Below are 27048 nucleotides of genomic sequence, written 5' to 3' on the forward strand. Positions count from 1 at the left end.
TTGAAAGGCCACTCAGCAAGGAAGAAGCCACTGTTCCAAAACCGCCATAAAACAGCCAGACTACGGTTTGCAACTGCACATGGGGACAAAGATCGTACTTTTTGGAGAAATGTCCTCTGGTCTGATGAAACTAAAATAGAACTGTTTGCCATAATGACCATTGTTATGTTTGAAGGAAAAAGGGGGAGGCTTGCAAGCCAAAGAACATCCTCCCAACCGTGAAGTACGGGGGTGGAAGCATCATGTTGTGAGGGTGCTGCACTTCACAAAATCAATGGCATCATGAGGGAGAAAAATGATGTGGATATATTGAAGCAACATCTCAAGACATCAGTCAGGAAGTTAAAGCTTGGTCTTCCAAATGGACAATGACCCCAAGCATACTTCCAAAATTGTGGAAAAATGGCTTAAGGACAACAAAGTCAAGGTATTGGAGTGGCCATCACAAGGCCCTGACCTCAATCCTATAGAAAATTTGTGGGCAGAACTGAAAAAATCTTGTGCAAGCAAGGAGGACTACCAACCAGACGCAGTTACACAAGCTCTGTCAGGAGGAATGGGCCAAAATTCACCCAATTTATTGTGGGAAGCTTGTGGAAGGCTACCCAAAACGTTTGACCCAAGTTAAACAATTTAAATGCAATGCTACCAAATACTAATTAAGTGTATGTACATTTTTGACCCACTGGGAATGTGATGAAAGAAATAAAAGCTGAAATAAATCATTCTCTGTCACGCCCTGACCTTAGTTATCTTTGTTTTCTTTATTATTTTGGTTAGGTCAGGGTGTGACACGGGTGGTTGGTTTTGTTTTTGTATTGTCTATGTGTAGTTGCATGTCAGCACTCGTGTTATAGCTTCACGTTAATTTTGTTATTTTGTTAGTTTGTTTAGTGTTCTTCGTTTAAATAAAGAAGAATGTATTCATATCACGCTGCGCCTTGGTCTCCTCGTTATGACGAACTTGACATTCTCTCTACTATTATTCTGACATTTCACATTCTTAAAATAAAGTGGTGATCATAACTGACCTAAAACAGGGAATTTTAACTAGGATTAAATGTCAGGAATTGGGAAAAACTGAGTTTAAATGTATTTGGCTAAGGTGTATGTAAACTTCCGACTTCAACTGTAGCTGATATGGCTGACTTGCTTAAACAAATATGTTTTCTACTGACAATTGAGATATACAAACTGTGGCATAAAGGGACGACAAGCGGATATGAGGCGATCCGTAATTTCAATTAAGACATTAATGAGCGAGCTAGGACGGACATAGTCAATATAACTATTTGTTCAGCACTTTTGAAATGTACAGCAACAGGATTCAGAACATGGGCCGTTCATACAGTATTCACCTTGCACACCAAGTCAGGACATATAAACAGACAATGAAATCTCTTTTATTTTTATTTTACAAATATTAGAATTTGTTTAGATCGTTGACAAAATATTACAATTAAATGTGTGAATACCTTCTGAAGGGGCTGTATTTCCAAAAATTGATGTCGCAACTCCAGATTGACCCTTTATTACACCCAAAAATGCTTATTATAAAGTGTAAAAGGGGTAAAGGAGCTCATTTATTGTGGTAGGATGTTTATCAATTACATTTCTTGCCAAAAAAGTGAAATAAAGTAGAGTCTGAATCTGAACATGATTGATAAGCACACAGCAATTATTTATATACACGGGAAAAGTTTTCAAGTCTTCATATCAAGATAATTGGATAAAGTGCATGCTGTGCACCTGAGTAATGGGTCTACCATTCCAGTGTTTAATTGCTATATTGTAATTACTTTGCCACCACTATTTATTGCCTATCTTACCTCATTTGCACACACTGTATATAGACATTTCTACTGTATTACTGACTGTATGTTTGTTTATTTCATGTGTAACTCTGTGTTGTTGTATGTGCCGAAATGCTTTGCTTTATCTTGGCCAGGTCGCAATGAGAACTTGTTCTCAACTAGCCTACCTGGTTAAATAAAGGTGAAATATTGTTTTTTATATATATATAAAAATAATGAGTCACACACCCAAAATAGTCTGTCTTTAGCTAGAAGGTACGGTGTATCTATAGCTGTATGATTCAACACAGAGAATAAAGGCACCGTATAGAGCAGTCCAAGGTATATGGTCAGTCTGCTGCAACCTGCAGAGCATTTTGTATTATTCTGTATGTAAATCCCACGACCTCCATTTAGTATGATATGTTACATGATATGTTACGTTTCGTATGATATGTATTAATTTGTAGATGTCCATCATCCATTCCGTATGATATGTTACGAATGACAATTTGTATGATATCTTGCAAAAGATATATGTAAGAATTCCAATTTGTTGTGGCTAACGTTAGCTAGGTGGCTAGCTGGTTACGGTTAGGGGAAGCTTTAGCTAAAAGGGTATAGGTTAGGGTAAGGGATAGCTAACATGCTAAGTAGTTACAAAGTAGCTAAAAGTAAGTGAAAAGTTGCTAATTAGCTAAAATGCTAAAGTTGTCACTGATGAGATTCAAACACGCAACCTTTCGTGTTGTACGCCCACCATCCACCCAGCCTTAAGTATATCACACTAATATGATGGTCCCGGTTTTACATTTACTATGAGACCAGGCTGCAACTCCACAGGCTTCAGAGAAAACATCTGTCTGAGTTTGACCAAATAATCCCGTCATTATTGGTCTCTTCAGAGATAGCGAATAGAAGAGAATACACATGATAACTGATTGCGCGAGTGTAGGACATTTCACTTTATGCTAAACACGAGATGACTGACACGAACATGTGATCCAATGCCACGAATATTTGCTTTTGCTGGCTTTTAAATGTTGAGTCGGATTCAAAAGTGAGGTGATTTTCCTTTTCCTGAATTTGTATCCAAAATGATCTCCCTGAATTTGTCAGAACGCACAGATGTGTGTGGGAACCGGACTGCCTCTATTTTCTCCTCCAAACTCGCACCTGGTGCTGATATAGGTGTGGGATTTACAATCCTGTCAATCGGTGAGTTGGACTTCGTTATTATCACTTTCATATCTGATCATCTAGAAATAAATGTATCCTAGAATATAGACACGCTGATGTTGATGCCTAGTTGATTGAGATTTATAGCACATGTTATAAAAAATATATATTTTCGTGGTCAGGCTCTTCCTACAAATTAGATTTTAGAAGGAACCGTGCGCAATACATGATATTAACGACTTTGTGGACAATAGTAAATCATACAGATTTATGTGTAAAATATTTGAAATGTTTGTTTCACAGACTTTATTCATATTTTAAAATATTTAATGTAGCTTATTTGTGGTATGTAAGTAATCCACAGTACTATGTATAGCCACCTACATACAGTATACTGCATTCCGGAAGGATTCAGACCCATTTACTTTTTAAAAATTTTGTTACGTTACTGCCTTACTCTAAAATGTATTAAATTGTTTTTTTTTCTCTTATCAATCTACACACAATACCTCATAATGACAAAACAAAAAGAGGTAGTTTTTTTTTGTGTGCAAATGTATTAAAAAAAACTGAAATATCACATTTATTCAGACCCTTTATTAAGTACTTTGTTGCAGCATCTTTGGCAGCGATTACAGCCTCGAATCTTCTTGGGTATGAAGCTACAACTTGGCACACCTGTATTTGGGGAGTTTCTCCAATTCTTCTCTGCAGATCCTCTCAAGCTCTGTCATGTTGGATATGGAGGGTTGCTGCACAACCCTCCATATTGTCTTGGCTGTGTGCTTATAGTCGTTGTCCAGTCTGAAGTCCTGAGTGCTCTGGGGCAGGATCTCAACAAAGATCTTTCTGTACTTTGCTCAGTTCATCATCCCTCGATCCTGATTATTTATGTAAACTCCAAGCGGGCTGTCATGTGTCTTTTACTACGGGTTTGCTTCCGCCTGTCCACTCTACCATAAAGGCCTGATTGGTGGAGTGCTGCAGAGATGGTTGGCCTTCTGGAAGGTTCTCCCATCTCCACAGAGGAACTCTGGAGCTCTGTCAGAGTGACCATCGGGTTCTTGGTCACCTCCCTGACCAAGGCCCTTCTCCCCTGATTGCTCAGTTTGGCCGGGTGGCCAGCTATGGGAAGAGTCTTGGTGGTTCCAAACTTCTTCCTTTAAGAATGATGAAGCTCTACTCTACTATGCGGACAACTACAAATACCTCGGTGTCTGGTTAGACTGTAAACTCTCCTTCCAGACTCTTATTAAGCATCTCCAATCCAAAATTAAATCTAGAATCGGCTTCTTATCGACTCATATCTCCCTCACTAACTTTAAGCATCAGCTATCAGAGCAGCTTACAGATCATTGCACCTGTACATAGCCCATCTGTAAATAGCCCATCCAACTACCTCATCCCCATATTGTTATTTATTAAAAAAAAAAATTATTCTCCTTTGCACCCCAGTATCTCTACTTGCGCATTCATCTTCTGCACATCTATCACTCCAGTGTTTATTTTGCGAAATTGTCATTATTTTGCCGCTACGGCCTATTTATTGCCTCTTCTACACTGCTTTGCTTTATCTTGGCCAGGTCGCAGTTGTTAATGAGAACTTGTTCTCAACTGGTTTACCTGGTTAAATAAAGGCTAAATAAATCAAATAAAATACTGTCTCGGAGCTATACGGACAATTCGTTCGACTCCATGGCTCGGTTTTTGCTCTGACATGCACTTTCAACCGTGGGACCTTATATAGACAGGTGTGTGCCTTTCCAAATCACGTTCAATCAATTGAATTTACCACAGGTGGACTCCAATGAAGTTGTAGAAACATCTCAAGGATGATCAATGGAAACAGGATGCACCTGAGCTCAATTTTGAGTATCATAGCAAAGGGTCTGAATATTTCTGTTTTCTATTTGGAATAAATTAGCAAAAATGTATAAACCTGTTTTTGCTTTGTCATTATGGGATATTGTGTGTAGATTGATGAGAAAAATAATAATATTTCATATATTTTAGAATACGGCTGTAACGTAACAAAATGTGGATAAGTCAAGGGTCTGAATACTTTGCACTCTATATCACTACAATTGACACTTTATAGAAATATCAATATTTCATGGTATTTTTAGAACATGTCAACTGTAGTGTTATAGATGGCTATACCTAGTAAAATGTGGTCTCAACGATATTACAGTTCACTAAGTGTATTGTATTTCCTCTCACCTGAGGTTCTGTGTCCACCTGTAAAATTAAACAGACATGATGCTTGGTTTGTAAATACACTCAGGAATGGGCATAGCATTTTTTTGTGACCAAATGTTTATTTATTTTGTTACATAGTGTTTTTTAAATCCAAATGAGTCAAAATTATATTTTTGATGTGAGTGGGGCCAGTCTTTCTTTTTCCTCCAAGTCTGTTTGAGCTATCATGTCAACTCCATGTCACTCGTCATTGCAAACATGTTTGTCTTGACAATGAGAAATGGACTTAACATGATAGCACAAAGTCATCTGGGACCAGGCTAGGCTGATTTTCTTCATCTTTTCATCATCCTTTCATTTGTCTCTGTGTCAGCCACAGGAGGTTGGTAGCACCTTATTTGGGGAGGACGGTCTCATGGTAATGGCTGGAGCATGGTATCCATGTGTTTGATGCCATTCCATTCGCTCTGTTCCAGCCATTATTATGAGCTGTCCTCCCCTCAGCAGCCTCCACTGGTGTCAGGGGTGTTATTTGTACCTCTATTGGAATATCTGACAGTTTGTGATTTCTGTTTCTACAATAAGACTATCAAAGTTTTCTTCTTTTAGAGTTCAGTAGTTCATGTGTTTGTTGTACGGGCCTACTTCATTTCAGTATTGCGGACACATGTTATTGCAGACATAGGTTATTATTTTGAGTCACCTGAATGCCTTATTGCCTGGAACAGCTGCTATTTCAGGAAATCCATCACTCTCTATCCACGGTGACTTGTGGCTCAGTGGTTCCTTAGTGGTGTAATCCCTCTGTGTCCAGCAGAATTATTTCTCACACCTCCTCTGTGATGTTTACATATTGAGTGAACACACCACAGGGGGTTAGCTGTGATTGCCAGCCAAACACCTTAACAGTAGAACGGTCATCCGGTGACTGGTATCTGTCTTACAGGAACATGATACTGTAGGTCTTATATAATGTCAGGTGTAATACATGGAAGTGTTGGTTTAATATTTCAGACAGGTTATATTCAGGATCCATTCTGATCACTGCTTGAGGAAACTTTATTTTCGAAGATACCTGTGGTTCTACACTGCTTACCTGTCCTTTCACTCCCTCCTCTCTACATTTTCCTCTTCTCTCTCTGCTGCTAAAGCCACTTTCTACCACTCTAAATTCCAAGCATCTGCCTCTAACCCTAGGAAGCTCTTTGCAACCTTCTCCTCCCTCCTGAATCCTCCTCCCCCTCCCCCCCTCCTCCCTCTCTGCAGATGACTTCGTCAACCATTTTGAAAAGAAGGTCGACGACATCCGATCCTCGTTTGCTAAGTCTAACGACACCGCTGGTTCTGCTCACACTGCCCTACCCTGTGCTCTGACCTCTTTCTCCCCTCTCTCCAGATGAAATCTCGCGTCTTGTGACGGCCAGCCGCCCAACAACCTGCCCGCTTGACCCTATCCCCTCCTCTCTTCTCCAGACCATTTCCGGAGACCTTCTCCCTTACCTCACCTCGCTCATCAACTCATCCCTGACCGCTGGCTACGTCCCTTCCGTCTTCAAGAGAGCGAGAGTTGCACCCCTTCTGAAAAAACCTACACTCGATCCCTCCGATGTCAACAACTACAGACCAGTATCCCTTCTTTCTTTTCTCTCCAAAACTCTTGAACGTGCCGTCCTTGGCCAGCTCTCCCGCTATCTCTCTCAGAATGACCTTCTTGATCCAAATCAGTCAGGTTTCAAGACTAGTCATTCAACTGAGACTGCTCTTCTCTGTATCACGGAGGCGCTCCGCACTGCTAAAGCTAACTCTCTCTCCTCTGCTCTCATCCTTCTAGACCTATCGGCTGCCTTCGATACTGTGAACCATCAGATCCTCCTCTCCACCCTCTCCGAGTTGGGCATCTCCGGCGCGGCCCACGCTTGGATTGCGTCCTACCTGACAGGTCGCTCCTACCAGGTGGCGTGGCGAGAATCCGTCTCCACACCACGTGCTCTCACCACTGGTGTCCCCCAGGGCTCTGTTCTAGGCCCTCTCCTATTCTCGCTATACACCAAGTCACTTGGCTCTGTCATAACCTCACATAGTCTCTCCTATCATTGCTATGCAGACGACACACAATTCATCTTCTCCTTTCCCCCTTCTGATGACCAGGTGGCGAATCGCATCTCTGCATGTCTGGCAGACATATCAGTGTGGATGACGGATCACCACCTCAAGCTGAACCTCGGCAAGACGGAGCTGCTCTTCCTCCCGGGGAAGGACTGCCCATTCCATGATCTCGCCATCACGGTTGACAACTCCATTGTGTCCTCCTCCCAGAGCGCTAAGAACCTTGGCGTGATCCTGGACAACACCCTGTCGTTCTCAACTAACATCAAGGCGGTGGCCCGTTCCTTTAGGTTCATGCTCTACAACATCCGCAGAGTACGACCCTGCCTCACACAGGAAGCGGCGCAGGTCCTAATCCAGGCACTTGTCATCTCCCGTCTGGATTACTGCAACTCGCTGTTGGCTGGGCTCCCTGCCTGTGCCATTAAACCCCTACAACTCATCCAGAACGCCGCAGCCCGTCTGGTGTTCAACCTTCCCAAGTTCTCTCACGTCACCCCGCTCCTCCGCTCTCTCCACTGGCTTCCAGTTGAAGCTCGCATCCGCTACAAGACCATGGTGCTTGCCTACGGAGCTGTGAGGGGAACGGCACCTCAGTACCTCCAGGCTCTGATCAGGCCCTACACCCAAACAAGGGCACTGCGTTCATCCACCTCTGGCCTGCTCGCCTCCCTACCACTGAGGAAGTACAGTTCCCGCTCAGCCCAGTCAAAACTGTTCGCTGCTCTGGCCCCCCAATGGTGGAACAAACTCCCTCACGACGCCAGGACAGCGGAGTCAATCACCACCTTCCGGAGACACCTGAAACCCCACCTCTTTAAGGAATACCTAGGATAGGATAAAGTAATCCCTCTCACCCCCCTTAAAAGATTTAGATGCACTACTGTTCCACTGGATGTCATAAGGTGAATGCACCAATTTGTAAGTCGCTCTGGATAAGAGCGTCTGCTAAATGACTTAAATGTAAATGTAAATGTGGTTATTGCACCAGATCTTACAGTATATATTCGGACTACCATGAGAAATTACAATGTCAGAATGTATCAGAATGTCAGAATGTACACAACAAATGACACAATAGGAAATACACAAGAAAATGCAAAAACCATTCATGAAAAACAATCCAACGACAGACCATATCAATCATCACTCTCTTCTCCCATCTCTATAGAGATTCTTTGTTTCCTCTTTCTTGTCTCTCTTCCAACCAGTGCTTCTGTCCGTCCTCGGCAACGGCCTGGTGCTGGTCATCTCCTACCGACGGAGGAAGAAGATGGTGGGTTCAGAGCTCCTCTGCGTCAACCTGGCCGTGGTGGATTTCCTATGTTGCATCTGTTTCTACCCGCTGTCCATTCTGTCATCGTTTAATCATGCCTGGCTGGGGCACCACGTCACGTGCGTCTACTACGGTCTGGGCTGCTACATATTCGGCCTGTGCGGCATGTTCACCATCGCCGCCATCAGCGTGATCCGTTATCTGAAAACATTCTATAACCTGGTCTATGGTGAGTAGAGCCTAGTCTATTTGGAGGGGGGGCAGCCTGGTCTATGGTGAGTAGAGCCTAGTCTATTTGGGGGGACAGCCTGGTCTATGGTGAGTAGAGCCTAGTCTATTTTTGGGCGGCAGCCTGGTCTATGGTGAGTAGGGCCTAGTCTATTTGGAGGGGGTCAGCTTGGTCTATGGTGAGTAGAGCCCAGTCTATTTGGAGGGGGCAGCCTGGTCTATGGTTAGTAGAGCCTAGTCCATTTTGGGGGCAGCCTGGTCTATGGTGAGTAGAGCCTAGTCTATTGGGGTGTGGGGGGCAGCCTGGTCTATGGTGAGTAGAGCCTAGTCTATTTTTTTATGGGGGGCAGCCTGGTCTATGGTGAGTAGAGCCAGTCTATTTGGGGGGGGGCAAGCCTGGTCTATGGTGAGTAGAGCCTAGTCTATTTGGGGGGGGCAGCCTGGTTTATGGTGAGTAGAGCCTAGTCTATTTGGAGGGGGGCAGGCTGGTCTATGGTGAGTAGAGCCTAGTCTATTTTTTTATGGGGGGGCAGCCTGGTCTATGGTGAGTGGAGCCAGTCTATTTGGAGGGGGCAGGCTGGTCTATGGTGAGTAGAGCCTAGTCTATTTGGGGGCAAGCCTGGTCTATGGTGAGTAGAGCCTAGTCTATTTTTTTATGGGGGGGCAGCCTGGTCTATGGTGAGTAGAGCCTAGTCTATTTGGGGGGCAGCCTGGTCTATGGTGAGTAGAGCCTAGTCTATTTGGAGGGGGGGGCAGCCTGGTCTATGGTGAGTAGAGCCAGGGGGCAGGCTGGTCTATGGTGAGTAGAGCCTAGTCTATTTGGGGGAGGGGGGGGCAGCCTGGTTTATGGTGAGTAAAGCCAGTCTATCTTGGAGGGGGGCAGCCTGGTCTATGGTGAGTAGAGCCTAGTCTATTTTTGGGGGGGGGGCAGCCTGGTCTATGGTGAGTAGAGTCTATTTGGAGCCTAGTCTATTTTTGGGGGGGGCAGCCTGGTCTATGGTGAGTAGAGCCTAGTCTATTTTTGGGGGGCAGCCTGGTCTATGGTGAGTAGAGCCCAGTCTATTTGGGGGGGGCAGCCTGGTCTATGGTGAGTAGAGCCTAGTCTATTTGGAGGGGGCAGCCTGGTCTATGGTGAGTAGAGCCTAGTCTATTTTTTTGGGGGGGGCAGCCTGGTCTATGGTGAGTAGAGCCAGTCTATTTGGCAAGGGGGAGGCAGCCTGGTTTATGGTGAGTAGAGCCTAGTCTATTTGGAGGGGGGCAGCCTGGTCTATGGTGAGTAGAGCCTAGTCTATCAGGGGGGCAGCCTGGTCTATGGTGAGTGGAGCCAGTCTATTTGGGGGGGGCAGCCTGGTCTATGGTGAGTAGAGCCTAGTCTATTTGGGAGGGGGGCAAGTAGAGCCTAGTCTATTTTTTTATTGGGGGGCAGCCTGGTCTATGGTGAGTAGAGCCTAGTCTATTTGGGGGGGCAGCCTGGTCTATGGTGAGTAGAGCCTAGTCTATTTTTTATGGGGGCAGCCTGGTCTATGGTGAGTAGAGCCTAGGGAGGGGGGCAGCCTGGTCTATGGTGAGTAGAGCCTAGTCTATTTGGGGGAGGGGGGGCAGCCTGGTCTATGGTGAGTAGAGCCTAGTCTATTTGGGGGGGGGCAGCCTGGTCTATGGTGAGTAGAGCCTAGTCTATTTTTGGGGAGGGGGGCAGCCTGGTCTATGGTGAGTAGAGCCTAGTCTATTTGGAGGGGGGCAGCCTGGTCTATGGTGAGTAGAGCCTAGTCTATTTGGGGGGGGGTAGAGGGGGGCAGCCTGGTTTATGGTGAGTAAAGCCTAGTCTATTTGGGGGGGGGGCAGCCTGGTCTATGGTGAGTAGAGCCTAGTCTATTTGGAGGGGGGGCAGGCTGGTCTATGGTGAGTAGAGCCTAGTTTATTTGGGGGGGGGCAGCCTGGTCTATGGTGAGTAGAGCCTAGTCTATTTGGGGGGGCAGCCTGGTCTATGGTGAGTAGAGCCTAGTCTATTGGGGGGCAGCCTGGTCTATGGTGAGTAGAGCCTAGTCTATTTGGGGGGGGGCAGCCTGGTCTATGGTGAGTAGAGCCTAGTCTATTTGGAGGGGGCAGGCTGGTCTATGGTGAGTAGAGCCTTGTCTATCTGGGGGGCTGGTCTATGGTGAGTAGAGCCTAGTCTATCTGGGGGCAGCCTGGTCTATGGTGAGTAGAGCCTAGTCTATTTTTGGGGAGGGGGCAGCCTGGTCTATGGTGAGTAGAGCCTAGTCTATTTTTGGGGGGGCAGCCTGGTCTATGGTGAGTAGAGCCAGTCTATTTGGAGGGGGCAGGCTGGTCTATGGTGAGTAGAGCCTAGTCTATTTGGGGGGCAAGCCTGGTCTATGGTGAGTAGAGCCTAGTCTATTTTTTTAATGGGGGGGCAGGCTGGTCTATGGTGAGTAGAGCCTAGTCTATTTTTTATGGGGGGGGGCAGCCTGGTCTATGGTGAGTAGAGCCAGTCTATTTGGGGGGGGCAGGCTGGTCTATGGTGAGTAGAGCCTAGGCTATTTGGGGGGGGCGGGGGGCAGCCTGGTCTATGGTGAGTAGAGCCTAGTCTATCTTGGAGGGGGGCAGCCTGGTCTATGGTGAGTAGAGCCTAGTCTATTATTTGGGGAGGGGGCAGCCAGGTCTATGGTGAGTAGAGCCTAGTCTATTTTATGGGGGGCAGCCTGGTCTATGGTGAGTAGAGCCAGTCTATTTGGAGGGGGGCAGGCTGGTCTATGGTGAGTAGAGCCTAGTCTATTTGGGGGGGGGGGGGGCAGCCTGGTTTATGGTGAGTAAAGCCTAGTCTATCTTGGAGGGGGGGCAGCCAGGTCTATGGTGAGTAGAGCCTAGGCTATTTGGGGGAGGGCGGGGGCAGCCTGGTTTATGGTGAGTAAAGCCTAGTCTATCTTGGAGGGGGGCAGCCTGGTCTATGGTGAGTAGAGCCTAGTCTATTATTTGGGGAGGGGGCAGCCTGGTCTATGGTGAGTAGAGCCTAGTCTATTTTTTATGGGGGGGCAGCCTGGTCTATGGTGAGTAGAGCCAGTCTATTTGGAGGGGGGCAGGCTGGTCTATGGTGAGTAGAGCCTAGTCTATTTGGGGAGGCGGGGGGGCAGCCTGGTTTATGGTGAGTAAAGCCTAGTCTATCTTGGAGGGGGGGGCAGCCAGGTCTATGGTGAGTAGAGCCTAGTCTATTTGGGGGGGGGGGGCAGGCTGGTCTATGGTGAGTAGAGCCTAGTTTATTGGGGGCAGCCTGGTCTATGGTGAGTAGAGCCTAGTCTATTTGGGGGAGGCAGCCTGGTTTATGGTGAGTAGAGCCTAGTCTATCTGGGGGGGCAAAGCCTGGTCTATGGTGAGTAGAGCCAGTCTATTTGGAGGGGGCTGGTCTATGGTGAGTAGTGCCTAGTCTATTTGGGGGGGCAGCCTGGTCTATGGTGAGTAGAGCCTAGTCTATTTTGGGGGAGGGGGCTGCCTGGTCTATGGTGAGTAGAGCCTAGTCTATTTGGGGGGGGAGCAGGCTGGTCTATGGTGAGTAGAGCCTAGTTTATTTGGGGGACAGCCTGGTCTATGGTGAGTAGAGCCTAGTCTATTTGGGGGAGGCAGTCTGGTTTATGGTGAGTAAAGCCTAGTCTATCTTGGGGGCAGCCTGGTCTATGGTGAGTAGAGCCTAGTCTATTTGGAGTGGGGCAGCCTGGTCAGAGCCTAGTCTATCTGGGGGACAGCCTGGTCTATGGTGAGTAGAGCCTAGTTTATTTGGGGGGGGCAGCCTGGTTGGTTAGTAGAGCCTAGTCCATTTTGGGGGCAGCCTGGTCTATGGTGAGTAGAGCCTAGTCTATCTGGGGTGTGGGGGCAGCCTGGTCTATGGTGAGTAGAGCCTAGTCTATTTTTTATGGGGGGGCAGCCTGGTCTATGGTGAGTAGAGCCAGTCTATTTGGGGGGGGCAAGCCTGGTCTATGGTGAGTAGAGCCTAGTCTATTGGGGGGGGCAGCCTGGTTTATGGTGAGTAGAGCCTAGTCTATGTGGAGGGGGCAGGCTGGTCTATGGTGAGTAGAGCCTAGTCTATTTTTTTAAGGGGGGCAGCCTGGTCTATGGTGAGTGGAGCCAGTCTATTTGGGGGGGGCAGGCTGGTCTATGGTGAGTAGAGCCTAGTCTATTTGGGGGCAAGCCTGGTCTATGGTGAGTAGAGCCTAGTCTATTTTTTTATGGGGGCAGGCTGGTCTATGGTGAGTAGAGCCTAGTCTATTTGGGGGGGGGCAGCCTGGTCTATGGTGAGTAGAGCCTAGTCTATTTTTTTATGGGGGGCAGCCTGGTCTATGGTGAGTAGAGCCAGTCTATTTGGGGGGCAGGCTGGTCTATGGTGAGTAGAGCCTAGTCTATTTGGGGGGGGGGGGCAGCCTGGTTTATGGTGAGTAAAGCCTAGTCTATCTTGGAGGGGGGGGCAGCCTGGTCTATGGTGAGTAGAGCCTAGTCTATTTTTTTGGGGAGGGGGCAGCCTGGTCTATGGTGAGTAGAGCCAGTCTATTTGGAGGGGGGCAGGCTGGTCTATGGTGAGTAGAGCCTACTCTATTTTTGGGCGGCAGCCTGGTCTATGGTGAGTAGGGCCTAGTCTATTTGGAGGGGGCAGCCTGGTCTATGGTGAGTAGAGCCCAGTCTATTTGGAGGGGGCAGCCTGGTCTATGGTTAGTAGAGCCTAGTCCATTTTTGGGGGCAGCCTGGTCTATGGTGAGTAGAGCCTAGTCTATCTGGGGTGTGGGGGCAGCCTGGTCTATGGTGAGTAGAGCCTAGTCTATTTTTTATGGGGGGCAGCCTGGTCTATGGTGAGTAGAGCCAGTCTATTTGGAGGGGGGCAAGCCTGGTCTATGGTAAGTAGAGCCTAGTCTTTTTGGGGGGGCAGCCTGGTTTATGGTGAGTAGAGCCTAGTCTATGTGGAGGGGGGCAGGCTGGTCTATGGTGAGTAGAGCCTAGTCTATTTTTTGGGGGAGGGGGGCAGCCTGGTCTATGGTGAGTGGAGCCAGTCTATTTGGAGGGGGGCAGGCTGGTCTATGGTGAGTAGAGCCTAGTCTATTTGGGGGGCAAGCCTGGTCTATGGTGAGTAGAGCCTAGTCTATTTTTTTATGGGGGGGCAGGCTGGTCTATGGTGAGTAGAGCCTAGTCTATTTGGGGGGGGCAGCCTGGTCTATGGTGAGTAGAGCCTAGTCTATTTTTTTATGGGGGGCAGCCTGGTCTATGGTGAGTAGAGCCAGTCTATTTGGAGAGGGGGGCAGGCTGGTCTATGGTGAGTAGAGCCTAGTCTATTTGGGGGAGGGGGGGGGGCAGCCTGGTTTATGGTGAGTAAGCCTAGTCTATCTTGGAGGGGGGGAAGGCAGCCTGGTCTATGGTGAGTAGAGCCTAGTCTATTTTTTGGGGAGGGGGCAGCCTGGTCTATGGTGAGTAGAGCCAGTCTATTTGGAGGGGGGGCAGGCTGGTCTATGGTGAGTAGAGCCTAGTCTATTTGGGGGAGGGGGGGGCAGCCTGGTTTATGGTGAGTAAAGCCTAGTCTATCTTGGGGGGGGCAGCCTGGTCTATGGTGAGTAGAGCCTAGTCTATTTGGAGGGGGGCAGGCTGGTCTATGGTGAGTAGAGCCTAGTTTATTTGGGGGCAGCCTGGTCTATGGTGAGTAGAGCCTAGTCTATTTGGGGGAGGCAGCCTGGTTTATGGTGAGTAGAGCCTAGTCTATCTGGGGGGGGCAAAGCCTGGTCTATGGTGAGTAGAGTCTTGTCTATTTTTTATGGGGGGGGGCAGCCTGGTCTATGGTGAGTAGAGCCAGTCTATTTGGAGGGGGGGGCAGGCTGGTCTATGGTGAGTAGAGCCTTGTCTATCTGGGGGCTGGTCTATGGTGGTAGTGCCTAGTCTATCTGGGGGGCAGCCTGGTCTATGGTGAGTAGAGCCTAGTCTATTTTTGGGGAGGGGGCTGCCTGGTCTATGGTGAGTAGAGCCTAGTCTATTTTTTTTTAGGGGGGCAGCCTGGTCTATGGTGAGTAGAGCCAGTCTATTTGGAGGGGGGCAGGCTGGTCTATGGTGAGTAGAGCCTAGTCTATTTGGGGGCAAGCCTGGTCTATGGTGAGTAGAGCCTAGTCTATTTTTTTAATGGTGGGGGGGCAGGCTGGTCTATGGTGAGTAGAGCCTAGTCTATTTTTTATGGGGGGGGCAGCCTGGTCTATGGTGAGTAGAGCCAGTCTATTTGGAGGGGGGGGGCAGGCTGGTCTATGGTGAGTAGAGCCTAGGCTATTTGGGGGAGGGGCGGGGGGCAGCCTGGTTTATGGTGAGTAAAGCCTAGTCTATCTTGGAGGGGGGGCAGCCTGGTCTATGGTGAGTAGAGCCTAGTCTATTATTTGGGGAGGGGGCAGCCAGGTCTATGGTGAGTAGAGCCTAGTCTATTTTTTATGGGGGGGCAGCCTGGTCTATGGTGAGTAGAGCCAGTCTATTTGGAGGGGGGCAGGCTGGTCTATGGTGAGTAGAGCCTAGTCTATTTGGGGGAGGGCGGGGGGCAGCCTGGTTTATGGTGAGTAAAGCCTAGTCTATCTTGGAGGGGGCAGCCAGGTCTATGGTGAGTAGAGCCTAGGCTATTTGGGGAGGGCGGGGGGCAGCCTGGTTTATGGTGAGTAAAGCCTAGTCTATCTTGGAGGGGGGCAGCCTGGTCTATGGTGAGTAGAGCCTAGTCTATTATTTGGGGAGGGGGCAGCCAGGTCTATGGTGAGTAGAGCCTAGTCTATTTTTTATGGGGGGCAGCCTGGTCTATGGTGAGTAGAGCCAGTCTATTTGGAGGGGGGCAGGCTGGTCTATGGTGAGTAGAGCCTAGTCTATTTGGGGGAGGGCGGGGGGCAGCCTGGTTTATGGTGAGTAAAGCCTAGTCTATCTTGGAGGGGGGGGCAGCCAGGTCTATGGTGAGTAGAGCCTAGTCTATTTGGAGGGGGGCAGGCTGGTCTATGGTGAGTAGAGCCTAGTTTATTTGGGGGGGCAGCCTGGTCTATGGTGAGTAGAGCCTAGTCTATTTGGGGGAGGCAGCCTGGTTTATGGTGAGTAGAGCCTAGTCTATCTGGGGGGCAAAGCCTGGTCTATGGTGAGTAGAGCCAGTCTATTTGGAGGGGGGGCTGGTCTATGGTGAGTAGTGCCTAGTCTATTTGGGGGGGGCAGCCTGGTCTATGGTGAGTAGAGCCTAGTCTATTTTTGGGGGAGGGGGCTGCCTGGTCTATGGTGAGTAGAGCCTAGTCTATTTGGAGGGGGGGGAGCAGGCTGGTCTATGGTGAGTAGAGCCTAGTTTATTTGGGGGGACAGCCTGGTCTATGGTGAGTAGAGCCTAGTCTATTTGGGGGAGGCAGTCTGGTTTATGGTGAGTAAAGCCTAGTCTATCTTGGGGGGGGGGGCAGCCTGGTCTATGGTGAGTAGAGCCTAGTCTATTTGGAGTGGGGCAGCCTGGTCTATGGTGAGTAGAGCCTAGTCTATCTGGGGGACAGCCTGGTCTATGGTGAGTAGAGCCTAGTTTATTTGGGGGACAGCCTGGTCTATGGTGAGTAGATCCTAGTCTATTTGGAGGGGGTAGCCTGGTCTATGGTGAGTAGAGCCTAGTCTATCTGGGGGCGGGGGCAGCCTGGTCTATGGTGAGTAGAGCCTAGTCTATTTGGGGGAGGCAGCCTGGTTTATGGTGAGTAAAGCATAGTCTATCTTGGGGGGGCAGCCTGGTCTATGGTGAGTAGAGCCTAGTCTATTTGGAGTGGGGCAGCCTGGTCTATGGTGGTAGAGCCTAGTCTATCTGGGGGGGCCTGGTCTATGGTGAGTAGAGCCTAGTTTATTTGGGGGGGCAAGCCTGGTCTATGGTGAGTAGAGCCTAGTCTATCTGGGGGCGGGGGCAGCCTGGTCTATGGTGTGTAGAGCCTAGTCTATTTTTTTTTTTTTTGGGGGGCAATTTGGTCTATGGTGAGTAGAGCCTAGTCTATCTGGGGGGGCAGCCTGGTCTATGGTGAGTAGAGCCTAGTCAATTTTTTGGGGAGGGGGCAGCCTGGTCTATGGTGAGTAGAGCCTAGTCTATTTGGAGGGGGGTAGGCTGGTCTATGGTGAGTAGAGCCTAGTTTATTTGGGGGCAGCCTGGTCTATGGTGAGTAGAGCCTAGTCTATTTGGGGGAGGCAGCCTGGTTTATGGTGAGTAAAGCCTAGTCTATTTTTGGGGAGGGGCTGCCTGGTCTATGGTGAGTAGAGCCTAGTCTATTTGGAGGGGGGCAGGCTGGTCTATGGTGAGTAGAGCCTAGTTTATTTGGGGGACAGCCTGGTCTATGGTGAGTAGAGCCTAGTCTATTTGGGGGAGGCAGTCTGGTTTATGGTGAGTAAAGCCTAGTCTATCTTGGGGGCAGCCTGGTCTATGGTGAGTAGAGCCTAGTCTATTTGGAGTGGGGCAGCCTGGTCTATGGTGAGTAGAGCCTAGTCTATCTGGGGGTCAGCCTGGTCTATGGTGAGTAGAGCCTAGTTTATTTGGGGGACAGCCTGGTCTATGGTGAGTAGAGCCTAGTCTATTTGGAGGGGGGTAGCCTGGTCTATGGTGTGTAGAGCCTAGTCTATTTGGGGGAGGCAGCCTGGTTTATGGTGAGTAAAGCATAGTCTATCTTGGGGGGCAGCCTGGTCTATGGTGAGTAGAGCCTAGTCTATTTGGAGGGGGCAGCCTGGTCTATGGTGAGTAGAGCCTAGTCTATCTGGGGGGCAGCCTGGTCTATGGTGAGTAGAGCCTAGTTTATTTGGGGGGCAAGCCTGGTCTATGGTGGTAGAGCCTAGTCTATCTGGGGGCGGGGGCAGCCTGGTCTATGGTTGTAGAGCCTAGGGGGGGGCAATTTGGTCTATGGTGAGTAGAGCCTAGTCTATCTGGGGGGGCAGCCTGGTCTATGGTGAGTAGAGCCTAGTCAATTTTTTGGGGAGGGGGCAGCCTGGTCTATGGTGAGTAGAGCCTAGTCTATTTGGGGGGGGTAGGCTGGTCTATGGTGAGTAGAGCCTAGTTTATTTGGGGGGGACAGCCTGGTCTATGGTGAGTAGAGCCTAGTCTATTTGGGGGAGGCAGCCTGGTTTATGGTGAGTAAAGCCTAGTCTATCTTGGAGGGGGCAGCCTGGTTTATGGTGAGTAGAGCCTAGTTTATTTGGGGGACAGCCTGGTCTATGGTGAGTAGAGCCTAGTCTATTTGGAGGGGGCAGCCTTGTCTATGGTGAGTAGAGCCTAGTTTATTTGGAGGGGGGTAGCCTGGTCTATGGTGAGTAGAGCCTAGTCTATTTTTTATGGGGGGCAGCCTGGTCTATGGTGAGTAGAGCCAGTCTATTTGGAGGGGGCAGGCTGGTCTATGGTGAGTAGAGCCTAGTCTATTTGGGGGAGGGCGGGGGGCAGCCGGGTCTATGGTGAGTAGAGCCTTGTCTATCTGGGGGGGGGTGGGTGGCCTGGTCTATGGTGAGTAGAGCCTAGTCTATCTGGGGGGGGGGCAGCCTGGTTTATGGTGAGTAGAGCCTAGTCTATTTTGGGGAGGGAGGCTGCCTGGTCTATGGTGAGTAGAGCCTAGTCTATTTGGAGGGGGGCAGCCTGGTCTATGGTGAGTAGAGCCTTGTCTATCTGGGGGCAGCCTGGTTTATGGTGAGTAGAGCCTAGTCTATTTGGGGGAGGCGGGGGGTGGCCTGGTCTATGGTGAGTAGAGCCTAGTCTATTTTTGGGGGAGGGGGCTGCCTGGTCTATGGTGAGTAGAGCCTAGTCTATTTGGAGGGGGGGGGGCAGGCTGGTCTATGGTGAGTAGAGCCTAGTTTATTTGGGGGACAGCCTGGTCTATGGTGAGTAGAGCCTAGTCTATTTGGGGGAGGCAGTCTGGTTTATGGTGAGTAAAGCCTAGTCTATCTTGGGGGGCAGCCTGGTCTATGGTGAGTAGAGCCTAGTCTATGTGGAGGGGGGCAGGCTGGTCTATGGTGAGTAGAGCCTAGTCTATTTTTTAAGGGGGGGGGCAGCCTGGTCTATGGTGAGTAGAGCCAGTCTATTTGGAGGGGGCAGGCTGGTCTATGGTGAGTAGAGCCTAGTCTATTTGGGGGCAAGCCTGGTCTATGGTGAGTAGAGCCTAGTCTATTTGGGGGGGCAGCCTGGTTTATGGTGAGTAGAGCCAAGTCTATGTGGAGGGGGCAGGCTGGTCTATGGTGAGTAGAGCCAGTCTATTTGGAGGGGGGCAGGCTGGTCTATGGTGAGTAGAGCCTAGTCTATTTGGGGGCAAGCCTGGTCTATGGTGAGTAGAGAGTCTATTTGGGGGGACAGCCTGGTTTATGGTGAGTAGAGCCTAGTCTATCTGGGGGGGGCAAGCCTGGTCTATGGTGAGTAGAGCCTAGTCTATTTTTATGGGGGGCAGCCTGGTCTATGGTGAGTAGAGCCAGTCTATTTGGAGAGGGCGGGGGCAGGCTGGTCTATGGTGAGTAGAGCCTAGTCTATTTGGGGGAGGGCGGGGGCAGCCTGGTTTATGGTGAGTAAAGCCTAGTCTATCTTGGAGGGGGGGGCAGCCTGGTCTATGGTGAGTAGAGCCAGTCTATTTGGAGGGGGGCAGGCTGGTCTATGGTGAGTAGAGCCTAGTCTATTTGGGGGGCAAGCCTGGTCTATGGTGGTAGAGCCTAGTCTATTTGGGGGACAGCCTGGTTTATGGTGAGTAGAGCCTAGTCTATCTGGGGGGGGCAAGCCTGGTCTATGGTGAGTAGAGCCTAGTCTATTTTTTATGGGGGCAGCCTGGTCTATGGTGAGTAGAGCCAGTCTATTTGGGGAGGGGGGCAGGCTGGTCTATGGTGAGTAGAGCCTAGTCTATTTGGGGGAGGGGGGGGGCAGCCTGGTTTATGGTGAGTAAAGCCTAGTCTATCTTGGAGGGGGGCAGCCTGGTCTATGGTGAGTAGAGCCTAGTCTATTTGGAGGGGGGCAGGCCTGGTCTATGGTGAGTAGAGCCTAGTTTATTTGGGGGAGGCAGCCTGGTCTATGGTGAGTAGAGCCTAGTCTATTTGGGGGAGGCAGCCTGGTTTATGGTGAGTAGAGCCTAGTCTATCTGGGGAGGGCGGGGGGCAGCCGGGTCTATGGTGAGTAGAGCCTTGTCTATCTGGGGGCAGCCTGGTCTATGGTGAGTAGAGCCTAGTCTATTTTTGGGGGAGGGGGCTGCCTGGTCTATGGTGAGTAGAGCCTAGTCTATTTGGAGGGGGGGGAGCAGACTGGTCTATGGTGAGTAGAGCCTAGTTTATTTGGGGGGGACAGCCTGGTCTATGGTGAGTAGAGCCTAGTCTATTTAGGGAGGCAGTCTGGTTTATGGTGAGTAAAGCCTAGTCTATCTTGGGGGGGCAGCCTGGTCTATGGTGAGTAGAGCCTAGTCTATTTGGAGTGGGGCAGCCTGGTCTATGGTGAGTAGAGCCTAGTCTATCTGGGGGGGGGCAGCCTGGTCTATGGTGAGTAGAGCCTAGTTTATTTGGGGGACAGCCTGGTCTATGGTGAGTAGAGCCTAGTCTATTTGGAGGGGGGTAGCCTGGTCTATGGTGAGTAGAGCCTAGTCTATCTGGGGGCGGGGGCAGCCTGGTCTATGGTGTGTAGAGCCTAGTCTATTTGGGGGAGGCAGCCTGGTTTATGGTGAGTAAAGCATAGTCTATCTTGGGGGGGGGCAGCCTGGTCTATGGTGAGTAGAGCCTAGTCTATTTGGAGTGGGGCAGCCTGGTCTATGGTGAGTAGAGCCTAGTCTATCTGGGGGGCAGCCTGGTCTATGGTGAGTAGAGCCTAGTTTATTTGGGGGGCAAGCCTGGTCTATGGTGAGTAGAGCCTAGTCTATCTGGGGGGGCAATTTGGTCTATGGTGAGTAGAGCCTAGTCTATTTTGGGGGAGGGGGCTGCCTGGTCTATGGTGAGTAGAGCCTAGTCTATTTGGGGGCAGGCTGGTCTATGGTGAGTAGAGCCTAGTTTATTTGGGGGGGCAGCCTGGTCTATGGTGAGTAGAGCCTAGTCTATTTGGGGGAGGCAGTCTGGTTTATGGTGAGTAAAGCCTAGTCTATCTTGGGGGGGGCAGCCTGGTCTATGGTGAGTAGAGCCTAGTCTATGTGGGGGGGGCAGGCTGGTCTATGGTGAGTAGAGCCTAGTCTATTTTTAAGGGGGGGCAGCCTGGTCTATGGTGAGTAGAGCCAGACTATTTGGAGGGGGGCAGGCTGGTCTATGGTGAGTAGAGCCTAGTCTATTTGGGGGCAAGCCTGGTCTATGGTGAGTAGAGCGTAGTCTATTTGGGGGGGCAGCCTGGTTTATGGTGAGTAGAGCCTAGTCTATTTGGAGGGGGGGCAGGCTGGTCTATGGTGAGTAGAGCCTAGTCTATTTTTTGGGGGGGCAGCCTGGTCTATGGTGAGTAGAGCCAGTCTATTTGGAGGGGGGCAGGCTGGTCTATGGTGAGTAGAGCCTAGTCTATTTGGGGGCAAGCCTGGTCTATGGTGAGTAGAGCCTAGTCTTTTTTTATGGGGGGGGGCAGCCTGGTCTATGGTGAGTAGAGCCAGTCTATTTGGAGAGGGGGCAGGCTGGTCTATGGTGAGTACAGCCTAGTCTATTTGGGGGGACAGCCTGGTTTATGGTGAGTAGAGCCTAGTCTATCTGGGGGGGGCAAGCCTGGTCTATGGTGAGTAGAGCCTAGTCTATTTTTTATGGGGGGCAGCCTGGTCTATGGTGAGTAGAGCCAGTCTATTTGGAGAGGGGGCAGGCTGGTCTATGGTGAGTAGAGCCTAGTCTATTTTTGGGGGGGCAGCCTGGTCTATGGTGAGTAGAGCCAGTCTATTAGGAGGGGTGGGGGGGCAGGCTGGTCTATGGTGAGTAGAGCCAGTCTATTTGGAGGGGGGCAGGCTGGTCTATGGTGAGTAGAGTCTAGTTTATTTGGAGGAGGGCGGGGGCAGCCTGGTTTATGGTGAGTAAAGCCTAGTCTATCTTGGAGGGGGGCAGCCTGGTCTATGGTGAGTAGAGCCTAGTCTATTTGGAGGGGGGGGCAGGCTGGTCTATGGTGAGTAGAGCCTAGTTTATTTGGGGGTCAGCCTGGTCTATGGTGAGTAGAGCCTAGTCTATTTGGGGGAGGCAGCCTGGTTTATGGTGAGTAGAGCCTAGTCTATCTGGGGGGGGGGGCAAAGCCTGGTCTATGGTGAGTAGAGTCTAGTCTATTTTTTATGGGGGGGCAGCCTGGTCTATGGTGAGTAGAGCCAGTCTATTTGGAGGGGGGGGGCAGGCTGGTCTATGGTGAGTAGAGCCTAGTCTATTTGGGGAGGGGGGGGCAGCCTGGTCTATGGTGTAGAGCCTTGTCTATCTGGGGGGAGCCTGGTCTATGGTGAGTAGGGGGTCTATCAGCCTGGTCTATGGTGAGTAGAGCCTAGTCTATTTTTGGGGGAGGGGGCTGCCTGGTCTATGGTGAGTAGAGCCTAGTCTATTTTTTTTGGGGGGGGCAGCCTGGTCTATGGTGAGTAGAGCCAGTCTATTTGGAGGGGGGGGCAGGCTGGTCTATGGTGAGTAGAGCCTAGTCTATTTGGGGGCAAGCCTGGTCTATGGTGAGTAGAGCCTAGTCTATTTTTTTTTATGGGGGGCAGGCTGGTCTAGGTTGAGTAGAGCCTAGTCTATTTGGGGGCAGCCTGGTTTATGGTGAGTAGAGCCTAGTCTATCTGGGGGGCAGCCTGGTCTATGGTGAGTAGAGCCTAGTCTATTTGGAGGGGGGCAGCCTGGTCTATGGTGAGTAGAGCCTAGTCTATTTTTTGGGGGGGGGCAGCCTGGTCTATGGTGAGTAGAGCCTAGTCTATTTAGGGGAGGCAGTCTGGTTTATGGTGAGTAAAGCCTAGTCTATCTTGGGGGGGCAGCCTGGTCTATGGTGAGTAGAGCCTAGTCTATTTGGAGTGGGGCAGCCTGGTCTATGGTGAGTAGAGCCTAGTCTATCTGGGGGGGGCAGCCTGGTCTATGGTGAGTAGAGCCTAGTTTATTTGGGGGCAGCCTGGTCTATGGTGAGTAGAGCCTAGTCTATTTGGAGGGGGTAGCCTGGTCTATGGTGAGTAGAGCCTAGTCTATCTGGGGGCGGGGGCAGCCTGGTCTATGGTGTGTAGAGCCTAGTCTATTTGGGGGAGGCAGCCTGGTTTATGGTGAGTAAGCATAGTCTATCTTGGGGGGGGCAGCCTGGTCTATGGTGAGTAGAGCCTAGTCTATTTGGAGTGGGGCAGCCTGGTCTATGGTGAGTAGAGCCTAGTCTATCTGGGGGGGCAGCCTGGTCTATGGTGAGTAGAGCCTAGTTTATTTGGGGGGGGACAGCCTGGTCTATGGTGAGTAGAGCCTAGTCTATTTGGAGGGAGGCAGCCTGGTTTATGGTGAGTAAAGCATAGTCTATCTTGGGGGGCAGCCTGGTCTATGGTGAGTAGAGCCTAGTCTATTTGGAGTGGGGCAGCCTGGTCTATGGTGAGTAGAGCCTAGTCTATCTGGGGGGGGGCAGCCTGGTCTATGGTGAGTAGAGCCTAGTTTATTTGGGGGCAAGCCTGGTCTATGGTGAGTAGAGCCTAGTCTATCTGGGGGGGCAATTTGGTCTATGGTGAGTAGAGCCTAGTCTATTTTTGGGGAGGGGGCTGCCTGGTCTATGGTGAGTAGAGCCTAGTCTATTTGGAGGGGGGGGCAGGCTGGTCTATGGTGAGTAGAGCCTAGTTTATTTGGGGGGGCAGCCTGGTCTATGGTGAGTAGAGCCTAGTCTATTTGGGGGAGGCAGTCTGGTTTATGGTGAGTAAAGCCTAGTCTATCTTGGGGGGGCAGCCTGGTCTATGGTGAGTAGAGCCTAGTCTATGTGGAGGGGGGCAGGCTGGTCTATGGTGAGTAGAGCCTAGTCTATTTTTTAAGGGGGGCAGCCTGGTCTATGGTGAGTAGAGCCAGACTATTTGGAGGGGGGCAGGCTGGTCTATGGTGAGTAGAGCCTAGTCTATTTGGGGGCAAGCCTGGTCTATGGTGAGTAGAGCCTAGTCTATTTGGGGGGCAGCCTGGTTTATGGTGAGTAGAGCCTAGTCTATGTGGGAGGGGGGCAGGCTGGTCTATGGTGAGTAGAGCCTAGTCTATTTTTGGGGGGGCAGCCTGGTCTATGGTGAGTAGAGCCAGTCTATTTGGAGGGGGGCAGGCTGGTCTATGGTGAGTAGAGCCTAGTTTATTTGGGGGGGGACAGCCTGGTCTATGGTGAGTAGAGCCTAGTCTATTTGGAGGGGGTAGCCTGGTCTATGGTGAGTAGAGCCTAGTCTATCTGGGGGCGGGGCAGCCTGGTCTATGGTGTGTAGAGCCTAGTCTATTTGGGGGAGGCAGCCTGGTTTATGGTGAGTAAAGCATAGTCTATCTTGGGGGGCAGCCTGGTCTATGGTGAGTAGAGCCTAGTCTATTTGGAGTGGGGCAGCCTGGTCTATGGTGAGTAGAGCCTAGTCTATCTGGGGGGGCAGCCTGGTCTATGGTGAGTAGAGCCTAGTTTATTTTGGGGGGGACAGCCTGGTCTATGGTGAGTAGAGCCTAGTCTATTTGGGGGAGGCAGCCTGGTTTATGGTGAGTAAAGCATAGTCTATCTTGGGGGGCAGCCTGGTCTATGGTGAGTAGAGCCTAGTCTATTTGGAGTGGGGCAGCCTGGTCTATGGTGAGTAGAGCCTAGTCTATCTGGGGAGGGGGGGGCAGCCTGGTCTATGGTGAGTAGAGCCTAGTTTATTTGGGGGGCAAGCCTGGTCTATGGTGAGTAGAGCCTAGTCTATCTGGGGGGGGCATTTGGTCTATGGTGAGTAGAGCCTAGTCTTTTTTGGGGGAGGGGGCTGCCTGGTCTATGGTGAGTAGAGCCTAGTCTATTTGGATGGGGGGGGGCAGGCTGGTCTATGGTGAGTAGAGCCTAGTTTATTTGGGGGGCAGCCTGGTCTATGGTGAGTAGAGCCTAGTCTATTTGGGGGAGGCAGTCTGGTTTATGGTGAGTAAAGCCTAGTCTATCTTGGGGGGGCAGCCTGGTCTATGGTGAGTAGAGCCTAGTCTATTGGAGGGGGGCAGGCTGGTCTATGGTGAGTAGAGCCTAGTCTATTTTTAAGGGGGGGGCAGCCTGGTCTATGGTGAGTAGAGCCAGACTATTTGGAGGGGGGCAGGCTGGTCTATGGTGAGTAGAGCCTAGTCTATTTGGAGGGGGCAAGCCTGGTCTATGGTGAGTAGAGCCTAGTCTATTTGGGGGGGGCAGCCTGGTTTATGGTGAGTAGAGCCTAGTCTATGGAGGGGGCAGGCTGGTCTATGGTGAGTAGAGCCTAGTCTATTTTTTTTAGGGGGGGCAGCCTGGTCTATGGTGAGTAGAGCCTAGTCTATTTGGGGGGCAGGCTGGTCTATGGTGAGTAGAGCCTAGTCTATTTGGGGGCAAGCCTGGTCTATGGTGTGTAGAGCCTAGTCTATTTTTTTATGGGGGGGCAGCCTGGTCTATGGTGAGTAGAGCCAGTCTATTTGGAGGGGGGCAGGCTGGTCTATGGTGAATAGAGCCTAGTCTATTTGGGGGACAGCCTGGTTTATGGTGAGTAGAGCCTAGTCTATCTTGGGGGGGCAGCCTGGTCTATGGTGAGTAGAGCCTAGTCTATTTTATGGGGGCAGCCTGGTCTATGGTGAGTAGAGCCAGTCTATTTGGAGGGGGGGGCAGCTGGTCTATGGTGAGTAGAGCCTAGTCTATTTTAGGGGGGCAGCCTGGTCTATGGTGAGTAGAGCCTAGTCTATTAGGGGGGGTGGGGGGGCAGGCTGGTCTATGGTGAGTAGAGCCAGTCTATTTGGAGGGGGCAGGCTGGTCTATGGTGAGTAGAGCCTAGTTTATTTGGAGGAGGGCGGGGGGGCAGCCTGGTTTTGGTGAGTAAAGCCTAGTCTATCTTGGGGGGGGGCAGCCTGGTCTATGGTGAGTAGAGCCTAGTCTATTTGGAGGGGGCAGGCTGGTCTATGGTGAGTAGAGCCTAGTTTATTTGGGGGTCAGCCTGGTCTATGGTGAGTAGAGCCTAGTCTATTTGGGGAGGCAGCCTGGTTTATGGTGAGTAGAGCCTAGTCTATCTGGGGGGGGAGGGGGCAAAGCCTGGTCTATGGTGAGTAGAGTCTAGTCTATTTTTATGGGGGGGCAGCCTGGTCTATGGTGAGTAGAGCCAGTCTATTTGGAGGGGGGCAGGCTGGTCTATGGTGAGTAGAGCCTAGTCTATTTGGGGGAGGGCGGGGGCAGCCGGGTCTATGGTGAGTAGAGCCTTGTCTATCTGGGGGCCTGGTCTATGGTGAGTAGTGCCTAGTCTATCTGGAGGGGGGCAGCCTGGTCTATGGTGAGTAGAGCCTAGTCTATTTTTGGGGGAGGGGGCTGCCTGGTCTATGGTGAGTAGAGCCTAGTCTATTTTTTTAAGGGGGGCAGCCTGGTCTATGGTGAGTAGAGCCAGTCTATTTGGAGGGGGCAGGCTGGTCTATGGTGAGTAGAGCCTAGTCTATTTGGGGGCAAGCCTGGTCTATGGTGAGTAGAGCCTAGTCTATTTTTTTATGGGGGGCAGGCTGGTCTAGGTTGAGTAGAGCCTAGTCTATTTGGGGGCAGCCTGGTTTATGGTGAGTAGAGCCTAGTCTATCTGGGGGCAAGCCTGGTCTATGGTGAGTAGAGCCTAGTCTATTTGGAGGGGGCAGCCTGGTCTATGGTGAGTAGAGCCTAGTCTATTTTTTTTTTGGGGAGGGGGCAGCCTGGTCTATGGTGAGTAGAGCCTAGTCTATTTTTTATGGGGGGCAGCCTGGTCTATGGTGAGTAGAGCCAGTCTATTTGGAGGGGGGCAGGCTGGTCTATGGTGAGTAGAGCCTAGTCTATTTGGGGAGGGTGGGGGGCAGCCTGGTTTATGGTGAGTATCTTGGAGCGCAGCATGGTCTATGGTGAGTCTAGTCTATTTGGAGGGGGGCAGGCCTGGTCTATGGTGAGTAGAGCCTAGTCTATTTGGGGGAGGGGCGGGGGGGCAGCCTGGTCTATGGTGAGTAGAGCCTTGTCTATCTTTGGTGAGTAGTGCCTAGTCTATCTGGGGGCAGCCTGGTCTATGGTGAGTAGAGCCTAGTCTATTTTTGGGGGAGGGGGCTGCCTGGTCTATGGTGAGTAGAGCCTAGTCTATTTTTTTAAGGGGTGGGGCAGCCTGGTCTATGGTGAGTAGAGCCAGTCTAGTTGGAGGGAGGGGGCAGGCTGGTCTATGGTGAGTAGAGCCTAGTCTATTTGGGGGCAAGCCTGGTCTATGG

At 50.6% G+C, this 27048-nt stretch overlaps 1 protein-coding gene across 1 annotated transcript in view; it reads left to right on the plus strand.

The window, feature by feature from the left end:
- Positions 1–2890: 2890 nt before the first annotated feature.
- opn8c (opsin 8, group member c) overlaps positions 2891–27048 on the plus strand; it is a 33001-nt gene continuing 8843 nt past the window's right edge. Inside the window, exons 1-2 of the mRNA XM_065008476.1 lie at positions 2891–3011; positions 8489–8782. Coding sequence (XP_064864548.1) covers positions 2891–3011; positions 8489–8782 — 415 coding nt within the window. The remainder of the gene's footprint in view (positions 3012–8488; positions 8783–27048) is intronic.

Source organism: Oncorhynchus nerka, linkage group LG24, assembly GCF_034236695.1.
Source record: "Oncorhynchus nerka isolate Pitt River linkage group LG24, Oner_Uvic_2.0, whole genome shotgun sequence".
NCBI classification, from domain to species: Eukaryota; Metazoa; Chordata; class Actinopteri; order Salmoniformes; family Salmonidae; genus Oncorhynchus; species Oncorhynchus nerka.